The sequence below is a fragment of the Chanodichthys erythropterus genome, chromosome 20, assembly GCF_024489055.1.
Source record: "Chanodichthys erythropterus isolate Z2021 chromosome 20, ASM2448905v1, whole genome shotgun sequence".
Lineage (NCBI taxonomy): Eukaryota > Metazoa > Chordata > Actinopteri > Cypriniformes > Xenocyprididae > Chanodichthys > Chanodichthys erythropterus.
Genome location: NC_090240.1, coordinates 3,175,916 through 3,187,903, shown reverse-complemented (window position 1 = coordinate 3,187,903; position 11,988 = coordinate 3,175,916). Strand labels below are relative to the sequence as shown.

The following is an 11,988-nucleotide window of genomic DNA, read 5'->3' as shown; positions in this document are numbered from 1 at the left end:
CCGTATCATGGCTGCAGCAGTGCAATGATATTACGCAGCACCCGTGAGCCCCTGCTTGCACAGGGAACGTGCCTTGCAACCATGGAGACGTTTGTGAGAGACGCTGCGTAATATCATTGCACTGCTGCAGCCATGATACGGCAGCAAAGTTCCTTGATTATTACGACTGAATGAGAGTATAGTTCCTAGCCATATCAGCCTAGAAAATCACAACATTTTCCGTTGGTCTTAGTACACGATTAATACAGAAGAGTCAAGTTTTAAATAGGAAAAATATCAAATCTCTTTGGTCATTTTTAAGCGCGATGCTAACGGTCTAATCAGATTCAATGAACTATGCTAAGCTATGCTAAAAGTGGTACCGCCAGACCCGGAGATCGGCTGAATGGATTCGGAAACGGTAAAACTCAACTGTTTAACTCTAGGGGAGTTGGAAAATGAGCCTATTTTCAAAAAAAGTGGAGTGTTCCTTTAAATAATGATTTTATCAATTATATTTATATATACTCTTATGATTACTACTATCCATAATTTGGCACAAAAATGACAAAGATATGAAAAAGATTCAGCAGATATTTTATTGCTTTATTTGCAAAAAAATATACTTTAAACCATTTCCTAAGTGTCCTGTATGAGGCAGCTGCTACAAATATACTGAGGTAATTTGCTTTAATACTGCTTTACTGCCAGACAATATCACAATTACCAAAGATATACAGTCCTTGAGCTTCTCAAAAGCTAAAAAAAATCCAGAAGATGACATTCATAAAGAGTAAAAGATATGTATAAACAACAATATAGAGATTTTTAGCATTCCTTCAAATAATAGTTTGGCCCACCCAAAAATACATGTACAGTTTTTGTTCAAGAAAATGAACATGTGGACTTTCTCAGGAAGAATTTGAGATCTCTCATTACCGTGTCCTCAGCTGTGTAGAACACTCTTGCAAACAGTGTTGCAGAGGTAGATGGAGAGCTGTGAGAGAAGAGGAAGAGTGTCTTTCTCAGGTTCTTCTGAGGCAAGGATATGAGGATGGTCTCTATATATTCACTTTGGATTTTGGCAAACTGGAAGCTAAAAAAAAAAAAAATTGTAGTAGTTATTGTAGTAAGGTTTATTGTTTGTTAGAAGGGTATGAGGAAAGCATGTTTAACTTACATGTTCCTCCTCTTCTTCATCCTGAGCTGCACTGTCACCTCGGTCACCACTGCCATCATCATCCTCCTCTGGCAGCTGAAAGGTTGAATTACATTGTTACAAGTTGCATTTTTACTTTTGAAAGCAGTCTCTTCTACTTACCAAGGCAGCATTTGATGAAAAAAAAAATACAGTAAAATAATAATACTGTGAAGTAGTTTTACTTTAATATTCTAAAATAGTTTTACTATTAACCGTTTTCTATTTTAATCTATTTTTAAAAGTAAGTTATTCCTGTGATCAAAGCTGAATTTTCAGCATCATTAACTCCAGTCTTCAGTCAGTGTCACATGATCCTTCAGAAATCATTCTAATATGCTGATTTGATGCTCAAGAACACAAAAAAAATGAAGCAGCACATTTCAAAAGAAATGTCCAAGCATCAATTCAGCATATTAGAATGATGAAAGATCAAGTGGCACTGAAGACTAGAAAAAATATGCCGAAAATTTTCCGTCAATGGAATAAATTAAATTTTGCAACATCTTCCAAATCTCAATATCTTTGACTGGCAGTGTACATTATTACATTTAGATAATAAACAGTGCACAAATTCTCAGAGAACTTACATTTTAACGATTACTTCCCTCACTGCTGACTCCTTCAAGCTGGGGACACACTGAACAACTAGGAAAAACATTCTAAGACTGAAATCAACACACTTAAAAACTGTTTCCTTCGACTGAAGTGGATTTAAATACTTAAAGATTATAAACACACTGAACACAACTGGCTCTGACTCCACATGTGACTCCACATGTTTGGGCAAGATCAGTTGAAAGTATCAAATTACATTTATAATCGGCCTTACAGTCATTAAGTGTGTCCCTGGCTTTAATCGTTGTTGTAGCCTCCTCAAAAATACATCTTTCTGTACACGAAAGCAACAAAAAAAATATTTTAAGAAAAAATACAGTAAGGGCATATTTCATGTAGCCTAAATGAATTGTGATTATGACGTTTTTTTTTTTTGTTTTTTTTTGATATTTGATATTTTGAAATCATTAAAATATCATGTATATATTGTAAGTTACAACATTATTTGTTTTTATCATGACATGAATTAATGTCGTTCCAAACCTGTTAAGACTTTCGTTCATCTTCAAAACACAAACAAAGATAATTTAATGAAATCTGAGAGCTTTCTGTCCCTCCATTGACAGTCTACACAACTGCCACTTTGATGTTTAAAACAAAAGTTCATACAGACCGTAAATCTAATCTAATGAATATTGAGGGGTTTAGTCCAAATTTTCTGAATAAACTTGATCACTTTATATAATGAACAAATTTAATACACAAGTGCATATACAAACAAGTACAGTTGAGCTTCCATTTATGTTCGCTAATTAATGTTTATATTTGAATAAAAGTCTAAACTCATACTGTATATTGCATTAAGCGAACAAGTCTCTTTGAAGTTCAAGTTTGGACTAAACTGCTCCATTCATATGGATCACTTTTACAATGTCTTTATGAACTTTTTGAAGTGTCAAAGTGTTAGTTGCATGGTCAGTAAATTGAGGGAGATAACTCTCAGATTTCATAAAAAAATATCTTCACTTATGTTTCGAAGATGAACAACACATTCTTGCATGTTCGGAATGACATAAGGGCGAATCTTTTTTTTTTTTTTTTTCATTTTTGTGTGAACTAACCCTTTAGGCAGGCGTACACTTTGTAAGTTCGAACACTCAGTAGTTTGTGAGCCTTTGCATACAAGTTAGTTAACCCGATAATCATGTCAAAGCAGTTGGTACATTGCACGACTGCACTACACAGCTTTTGTTTTAAAAACAGACTTAACATTTATCTATTATGGGTCCTAATTAGGAGACGATGAGCACATTAAGCTTTGTGCCATGCGGTTTATATTTATCAAGCAGTAAAAATGCTCCTTTCAACGCCCAAAACAAGAAGCTTGCGGATGAGATGATGAGAGGAAGATGATTTTGGATTGTATATGATAGTTGAATTGATTCGAACAGTTTTAATCGAACAGATTTTAAAAAAGCTTTAATCATGCCCTTTGAATCCGAATGAAATGCCAATCGGCCAATTCATTTCAACTAATGTGGTTACATGTGACTTTTTATTCCATCTGTGCTACTAGTCTGATTAAAGTCTGATTATTAGAGCCCATGTAAACACAGCTAATGTTGCTGCTATAGCTTCAGATTTTAAAAAGTTATAGGGTTGCCAAGCAGCCTATGTAATGTGATTGTGTATAATTTGGGACTATACAATAGCTGCATTTACATGGACCCTAATAATTAATTTGTAATCGGACTAGTTGCACAGTCGAATTAAAGGGATAGTTCATCAAAAAAATGAAAATTCTATCATCATTTACTCACCCTCAGCTTGTTCCAAAGCTATATAAAATATTTTAAAGAAAGTTTGTTACCAGGCTGCTTTGGGCCAACATTGACTTCCATAGTAAAAAAAAAAAACAAAAAACTATGTAAGTCAATGGTGTTTTTTAACAGAAGAAATGTATACAGCTTTGGAAAAAGCTGGAAAGTCTGTAATACTGGACAGACAGTGCATTTTAAAATATCAAATCCGATTTCTAAATAAATGTACACATCAACTATATTCAGATTCATCAATCACAATGATTTCATTCTGAATTAAATGAAAAGTGTAAATGTATCAAATAGTAAAATTGCTGACCCCTCAAATTCAGAATTATTAACATCTCCTTGTCTCTGTGAGTAATTGACTTGTGAAATTCAACCCCGTGAATTACCTGTTTGTCCTCCTGAGCCTTTTAACGAGAAGGCTGCTTTTATGGCTGGATGCTGATTGGCACATATTTTGACCATATTCTCACATCCAGGACAACAAAAGGATCAAGCAGACCTGAAACAAATGACCCATGATTGAAATCACTTTAAATCCATTTAGTCTTACCTAAGTGATATTGGAAAAATGAGGCATAGTTGTTACCCAGTATACGCTGCTTCTCCTGGAACATGGTCTGCATGATGAATGATCTCTTGATCCTGGATCCATGCAGTCCACCTGGAGATTATCTGAATGATATGTGGTTGTATATAAAGGGTAATTAATGACTGAACGTTACATACATACCGATAGCAGCAATATTAGTCCAGGACCTTATATCTATTGGTACTGAATAAGTCAGAAATTAATTTAATACCCAGCATGCTCATTGTTGTCTTGTTGTTGCTGCACAGGCTGTCTCTCCAGCTGCTGAAAATAAAAAGTATGTTAGATTTATTAGAATGAATAGACCCACACATAACGTTATCGTTAAACCAGTAACGTTAAGTGGCGACAAACGAGAATATTTTGTTATAAACAACTCTAAATCATTGATTTGTCTGGTTCATTGTCATTACAAAGAATTTAAGTAAACAAATCGTTAAGTAATTAACCGTGTCTGATTAATCGTTTTATACAGATTTTATTGGATTTTCAATATGGTTCATATGAGCTTCAGGGAGGCCAGGCAGGGTCTAAAATTAACAAACACTCTACTACAGATGCCGTTTAACGAATATAAGTGATTATTCTGCCGTTTATAGCATTAAACAGTGAACGTTACACTTAAAATCTGCGTCTCAGATTTTAACGTTACCTCAGACCGCCTCACGGGGACAGCGCTCGTGCGCACATTAACCAAACGTAATTTATTTATGAAATACATTTAGAAAACCAAAAACACTGCACTAACATTACTCATCACAAGTGATATTTAGTGTCACATGGACAAAAACGATTAATAAAAGTACATTTGTAGGGCTTACCTTTTACTCTGTGTCCGTCTGCTGGAAGTCGACAGTTACAAAAGTCCGTTTTACTTTCTCGTTTAAAATTTCGAATTTGTCTCAAGCGTGCCCCATCCAATAAATCTCCTACATTCACAAACATTATTGTCTGATAAAGACAATAAAAGTTAACATCCAGCAAATAAAATCTAAAGAATTAACTAAACATACAGCACATAGAATCACAATATAGATACACTTTCATACCGAATGTGCCTTCTAACCAACTTAAACTAGGGAATGATAGCAGCCATAACCGCATGGTCTTTACTGCTGCTTGCTGGAGATCTGTCTTGTGATTATGATGTCATCATAAAAGGACTCTACAACATCACATGCAGTACTAAACTTTGAACACAAGATGGTGCTAACTATAACTTTTAACTTAGACTAAATATTGAATGTTCTCAGAGAACAGCACACTCCCCGTCTGGCATTCAGAGAATACCAAACCCTCTTACTTGAGTTTAAACCCAAATAGTTTATTCAGAATCTTCGCGAAGGAGAACTACTATTTCTTCAATGGGTCTCAGAAACAATTTGGGTCCATCTTTTCCAATGATTTTTACTTGCACTTTTCGTACTCGCCCATCTTGGCTGGGGTAAGTTTCCGTTATGATGCCCAGGGGCCAATTGTTCCGTTTAGACTGAGAGTCCTTGAGCAGAACTACGCATCCTTTGGAAATGTTGGGTTGTTGGTGTTGCCATTTTTGCCGATACTGTAGGGTAGAAAGATACGGTTTACGCCATCGGTCCCAGAAAGTATTTGCGAGGCTTTGCACTGTGCGCCACTGTTGCTTGTACAGATCAGGCTTCCCGAAGTCCCCAGGTGGAACTGAGCTAGCATCAGTCTTTTGGGTAAGTAATGTGGCAGGTGTTAAGATGAAAGGATCTGTTGGATCGACTGACACAGGTATCAGTGGTCTATTGTTTATAATGGCCGTGACTTCAGCCATGAAGGTGGAGAGTACCTCTTGCGTGAGCTTAGAGGATGTCATCTGCAGAAGCATAGAATCCAAGATCCTGCGAGCAATGCTCATCCTCTCCCATGCACCGCCCATGTGCGACGAATGCGGAGGATTGAATGTCCATATGCAGCCGTGATCTGACAGGAATTGTTTCAGCACCTTTTCATCAACATTGGAAGGAATTTGCAAGTTTTTACAAGCTCCAATGAAATTGGTCCCTCTATCAGAGCGAATCTGTTTCACTGGACCCCGAATTGCAAGGAACCTCCTTAAAGCATTAACGAAACTGGAGGTATTCAGGGACTCAATCACTTCTATATGAATGGCCCGGACGCTTAGACATGTGAATAGCACTGCCCATCTTTTGCTTTCTGCATAGCCGCCTCTTGTCCTACGAGCAGATACTGACCAGGGGCCGAACACATCCACTCCCACATGTGTGAAGGGAGGCTCTGTACTGAGCCTGTCTGCAGGCAGATCCGCCATCTTTTGAGTCTCGCGGCACATAACACAGGCATGGATGCGACCGTTCACACATCTTTTGCCTCCAATTATCCAATAGCCGGCAGATCTTATCGCTCCCTCTGTGAAGTGGCGACCCTGATGATGGATTCGCTCATGAAAGTGTCGTGTCAAAAGTAATGCTACATGGTTCCTGCCAGGTATGATGAGTGGTCTCTTTTCTTCAGAACCTAGATCTGCTTTGTCCAGACGACCTCCGACCCTCAGCAGTCCTTTTGGATCAATGAAGGGATCTAGTTTTCGAAGTGTGCTGGTTTTGGGAAGTGGTTTGTTCCGTTTGAGGCATTGCAACTCATCAGCATAAGTTTCCTGTTGTACTGCTCGTATGATAACTTCTGTGCTTTGGAGTATTGTGTCAACACTAAGAGGGAGTTTACAACAGTGCCATCCTTTGCATGCCTGAGGGGTGTTGTTTTGGCTCTGCTTATAAGAGCGTGCAACATGAATAAGCTTTACAACAGCTCTGACTAGTCGGCTCCAGTCCGAAAAGTGTTCAAAGCGATTTGAGACAACGGTGTGCAACACTGTAACTTGTGGACGAACTTCTGAATCTCGATCAGGATCAACAAGTGCGAATGATTCTTTAGTGAAAGTCTCTGCTTTTGGGTGATGTAAGAATGCTGGTCCGCTGAACCAGATAGTGTCCTGTAATTTGGTTGGAGCTATTGGTCGTGTTGCAACATCAGCTGGATTATGCTCTGAGCTCACGTAATGCCATTGTTCTGGATCGGTGCTGTTCCGGATTCTCTGTACACGGTTGCTTACGTAGATATGAAATCTACGTTTCTCGTTATAGATATAACCAAGGACCACTCGACTATCCGTGAAGAGCAGCCGCACAGAGTTCCAGTCGAGGTATAGTGTGCTCTGGTTGTGGCGTTAACTTTGCTTTGCCTGTGATGAACCCCGTGTGACAGTTATCATCTGAGTCGACTGTTTTAAGGTAAGCGACTGCTGCGATTACTCTCTCGGAAGCGTCAGAAAAAAATACAGAGCTCCTTGAACTTGGCGCCTGACAACGATGTGGGCCCATAGCTTCTTGGGACTTGTACATGTTGCAGTTCTTGCAAAGAATCTCTCCATTCTTCCCACACCTTTTGTTTGTTCGCAGGTAAGGGCGTATCCCACTCAGCAGCATTCTCAGTTAGCTCTCTCAGTAGTACTTTGCCTTGAACTGTGATAGGAGCCACAAATCCTAGTGGGTCGTACAAACTGTTTATTACAGACAGCAGTCCACGCCTAGTGTAAGGCCTCCTATCCTTTTCGACGTGGAAAAGCTTGGGAAAGCTCAGATGGGAAAGCTTGCATAACTTCCTTGCTGTTTGAAGCCAATTTATGCAACTTCAAATTAGATCCAGCCAGCATGACCTGTGTCCTTTTTAGAAGGTCGATTACCATCTCTGAAGAGGGTAAGGATTTCAATCCGTCATCCATATAAAAGTCTTGCTCCACGAACTGTCGGGCGTCTTGACCGAATTCCTCCTCTCCTTCTTGAGCTGCACGGCGAAGGCAGTAAATGGCCACTGCTGGAGAGGGACTATTCCCAAATACATGTACCTTCATTCGGTATTCCGTGACCTTATTCTCTGGGTTATTTCCTTGAAACCAGTGGAACCTGAGGTGGTTCCTATCTGCAGGTCGAACTTTAAAGCAGTGGAACATTTGTTGTATGTCTACCGTGAAGGCAACAGGCTCTTTGCGAAAACGCATGAGGACTCCGAGGAGACTGTTGTTAAGGTCAGGACCAGTCAAGAGAACCTTGTTCAGCGACGTACCTTTGCATTGAGCGCTCGAGTCAAAGACCACTCGGATCTGGGATGGCTTTTTTGGATGGTAAACGCCGAAAGAAGGTAAATACCAACACTGTTCATTGGGACCAACCGAAGGAGCTATTTCTGCATGATCGTTTTGGAATAGCCCTTCCATAAAGGCTACAAAGTCTTTTTTCATCTCAGGCTTCCTCCTGAAAGATTTTAGAAGTGAGTTGAAACGTTCCACAGCTTGTGGCCGATTGTTTGGGAGATACTGCCTTGGCTGCTTGAATGGCAGTGGAGCAACCCATGAATTTTCCTCGTCTTTATAGACTTCTCTGTCCATGATCTGCAGAAAGTGTCTGTCCTCGATTGACAGCGCTGTTTTTTCATCGTCTTTCGTTCTCTGAAATACATCCCATTCTGTTGGTCTTCCCTCCTTGATAAGGGACTTGGTGAGTGACATGCTTTGGAATCTATCCTTCACAGTGTAATTGTGAGGACACGGGCGAAAATATGTAGACTGACTGTTCTCCATAACATTGGTGTGGTAAGTTTGGATGAAGGTAGGCTTATGAACTTTCCCGAGGCACATGTCTCCAATGATAACCCATCCTGTTATCATGTTTTAGGTGCCTGTGGTTACTAACCACTTCTGGAGTGGGGATTTCAGAGCGATTGTCTGGAATTTCGTTACACTCAAGAAGCACCGGCAAGGGTAAGACTAAGTTTCCATCAAAGGATTCCACTTGAAAGCCCCATGCTTGTCTGCCTTCTGTTTCGACTGTACCTGGGCATGTTTTGAGAGTATAGGCTATGTTACACTCTGTAATGCCAAACAGATTGAAGAATTCTGATCTTGCGAGTGATCTGTTACTTTGATCGTCTAATATCGCATACATTTTGACTGCTTTCTCTGGGTGGCTTTTAGGAAATACCTTCACAAGACATACCTTCGAGCATGAGCGTGGAAGTTGACTGTCTCCACACACCTCTGTACAAGCGGAGGAAACCTCAGATTCCACTGATACGTCCTCACTCACTTTGTGATCTTCTGATGTCGAAGATTGTGGTTCTCTGGTCCATGGTGCTGGACCTGGATGGAGCGCTGCCATGTGGGTAACGCTGCCACATTCTGAACATTTCACACTGTGATCACAGTTCTTTGCAATGTGTGTTATGGAACTGCAACATTTGAAACATATGCCTTGTTGTTTGAGCAATGACTTTCTCTCTTCCATATGTTTCATCCTGAATCCTCTACATCTGGACAGAGGGTGAGGCTTATGGTGTAGAAAGCACTGTTTTGCTGGGTTTACCTTATTTTTGAGTTCGCTGACAGCTGATGAATTTTCGGAAGAGACCTGAGTCTTGTGTGTAGCGATGGCTCTGGGGAAAACAGGTTTATTTAACTGTCTGTTTGGTTTACGAGATTCTTCCTGTACAGCTGAGAGAAAGAAGCTTGGATCATTTCGCATTTTAGCTTGCTGACATACAAAGCCTACTAGGAACTTGAAGGGTGGAAAGGAAGCTCTGTAGTCCTCTTTGTACTTAGATCCCACTGTGAGCCATTTTTCTTGTAAACTGAACGGCAATTTTTGTATTATTGGATTTACTCCCCGTGGTGTGTCTAGATAGGAAAGACCCATCAAATCGCCATCCTGCTTAGCTGCTTGGATCTCCATGAGCAAATCTCCCAATTCACGCAACCTGTGATTGTCTCTGTTGGATATTTTTGGGAAGCTCTCCAGTTTCCCGAATAGAGCGCTCTCTACAATTTCTGGTGAGCCATAAGTTTCATAAAGTCTGTCCCAAATCAGACTGAGTCCATGTAGTGGATGGTTTATATGCACAGCTCTGATCCGTTTTGCATGCTCAGATGATTCACACCCCAGCCATTTTACTAGCAAGTCCATCTCCTCGCTTGGTGAGAGGTTAAGGTCTTTAGTAGCATTTATGAAGGATGCCCTCCATGCTCTGAAAGTCTCTGGACGATCATTAAACTGTGTAAGGCCGGTGGACACTAATTCACGTCTTGCAATAAACTTGACGACATCAGACATTTGGTTATTTGCATGCGGATTACCTTGATACTGTCCAGCTTGTAAGGGTGTGGCTTTCTGAGTTGGAGAATAGTCGAACATCACTCGTCTGTCTCCACCCCTTTCCTCACTGCCTTGAAATGTTGTAGACTGTGTGTGATACACATCTTGAGGTGACCTGGAGTCTGCCTCATGCTGGACCAAGTGTGTAAGGTGTATATCTGTGGATTGTGAAATGGTAGGGTACTGCACGCTCTCTGCATTAACAGGCTTAGACTTGGGTAGTGTGGCATAAAAACTACGCTGACTCTCCTGCTGCAATTCAGTAGTTTGTGTTTGTTGCAATTCCGAAACGTTTATGCCTCCATTATCATAAAATGGCCCATTCAGCACTGGCATTTGTGTATCCATGACACTATTCGCCTGTTCCGATAAGTAAGCCTGTGTGCGTTCTGTTATGTCCTCTATAGGTAACTCGATTACACTCAAATTTCCTCTACTTTCTTGCTCTGCAGCCGTTTCCAAGGCCTCTGCCTTCGCTTGTATGGCCACAACTCTCTTTTCCAGCCTTAAAGTTTCTAATGATGCTTCAAGCTGTGCTTGTTGTATTTTCAGTTCACTTTCTTTTTTAGCAAAAGCTATTTCCGCTTTAGCCGCTTCGGCCTCTGCTCTAGCCATTGCAGCGGCTGTGATTACAGTCGACGAGCCTCGTGAGTGCCGTGACGAACATTGCCTCTGTGATCCAGACTTGGAACTTGATTTAGACATTGTAGAAGGAAGATCACCTTATAAGCTGGCTAGCTCCCCGCCGTAGAGTTAGAAACTAGAAGTTGGTCACTGAAGATATTCGTTTTACTGTTCTGCCCTTTTTTCAAACGCCCTGCTTGATTTGGCAGACAGATAACGCCTTCCAATAACAACAGATGCAAGAAATCTTTTCTTCAGCTTTACTGTCGGTCTTGGAATAACGTAAAACTGAAACATACAAAAAAAAAATCAGAAAAATAAGCTCTTTACACAGAAAAATGACTAATATTGCACAATCAGAAAAAAGGTAGCACAATTTGCATGATAAAGACAATAAAAGTTAACATCCAGCAAATAAAATCTAAAGAATTAACTAAACATACAGCACATAGAATCACAATATAGATATACTTTCATACCGAATGTGCCTTCTAACCAACTTAAACCAGGGAATGATAGCAGCCATAACCGCATGGTCTTTACTGCTGCTTGCTGGAGATCTGTCTTGTGATTATGATGTCATCATAAAAGGACTCTACAACATCACATGCAGTACTAAACTTTGAACACAAGATGGTGCTAACTATAACTTTTAACTTAGACTAAATATTGAATGTTCTCATAGAACAGCACATTGAATCAATTAAATTTACTCATAATATCCAAATGCCATATTAACAAACATAATGTTGGCTTAATGCAATATCTGGAAAGTTATCAGGAGACCTATGGACCACGTCGCTACAACGTTCTCCGTGGTATTAACCAGCGACGTCTTTTGAGGACGTGCCCGCAACGTTTCTGGAACGTTAGCCAAGATTCTAAAAAATGGAACATTACCACGACGTCCTCACAACGTTGTCATAAAGTAATGTCACACTGACCAAATGACGACTAACTGACGACGTCGTCACAACGTACTGTGTTTGCTGGGCAATGGCCTTGTTAGTCACACACATTCAG

General features: G+C 40.1%; 1 protein-coding gene across 9 annotated transcripts; it reads right to left on the bottom strand.

The window, feature by feature from the left end:
* Positions 1–347: 347 nt before the first annotated feature.
* LOC137009536 (uncharacterized) lies at positions 348–11,523 on the bottom strand. 9 transcript variants are annotated; one of them, XR_010892921.1, is made up of 8 exons: positions 11,445–11,523; positions 4,975–11,253; positions 4,365–4,417; positions 4,151–4,236; positions 3,951–4,063; positions 2,010–2,069; positions 1,160–1,234; positions 348–1,075 (listed from the first exon to the last, which is right to left on the bottom strand). XR_010892921.1 is itself a non-coding variant. In XM_067371836.1 (6 exons), the coding sequence occupies exons 4-6, from the start codon at positions 1,836–1,838 to the stop codon at positions 865–867; spliced, it is 357 nt and encodes a 118-aa protein (XP_067227937.1). In that variant the 5' UTR covers positions 1,839–4,063; positions 4,151–4,236; positions 4,365–4,417; positions 4,975–8,797; the 3' UTR covers positions 348–864. The 9 variants fall into 9 exon arrangements, 2 of the variants coding, with proteins under 2 accessions (XP_067227937.1, XP_067227938.1); XR_010892917.1 differs by having other exon boundaries at positions 1,768–4,063; XR_010892920.1 differs by having other exon boundaries at positions 2,010–4,063.
* Between the last annotated feature and the right edge of the window lie 465 nt (positions 11,524–11,988).

What these genes read in the sequence shown, in the direction of transcription:
- LOC137009536 (XM_067371836.1), bottom strand. Translation starts at nt 1,838, where the DNA reads ATGTTTTTCCTAGTTGTTCAGTGTGTCCCCAGCTTGAAGGAGTCAGCA. An exon ending in AGGGAAGTAATCGTTAAAAT is followed by an intron (nt 1,235 to 1,767) that starts GTAAGTTCTCTG and finishes TCAACCTTTCAG; the next exon opens with CTGCCAGAGGAGGATGATGA. An exon ending in ATGAAGAAGAGGAGGAACAT is followed by an intron (nt 1,076 to 1,159) that starts GTAAGTTAAACA and finishes TTTTTTTTTTAG; the next exon opens with CTTCCAGTTTGCCAAAATCC.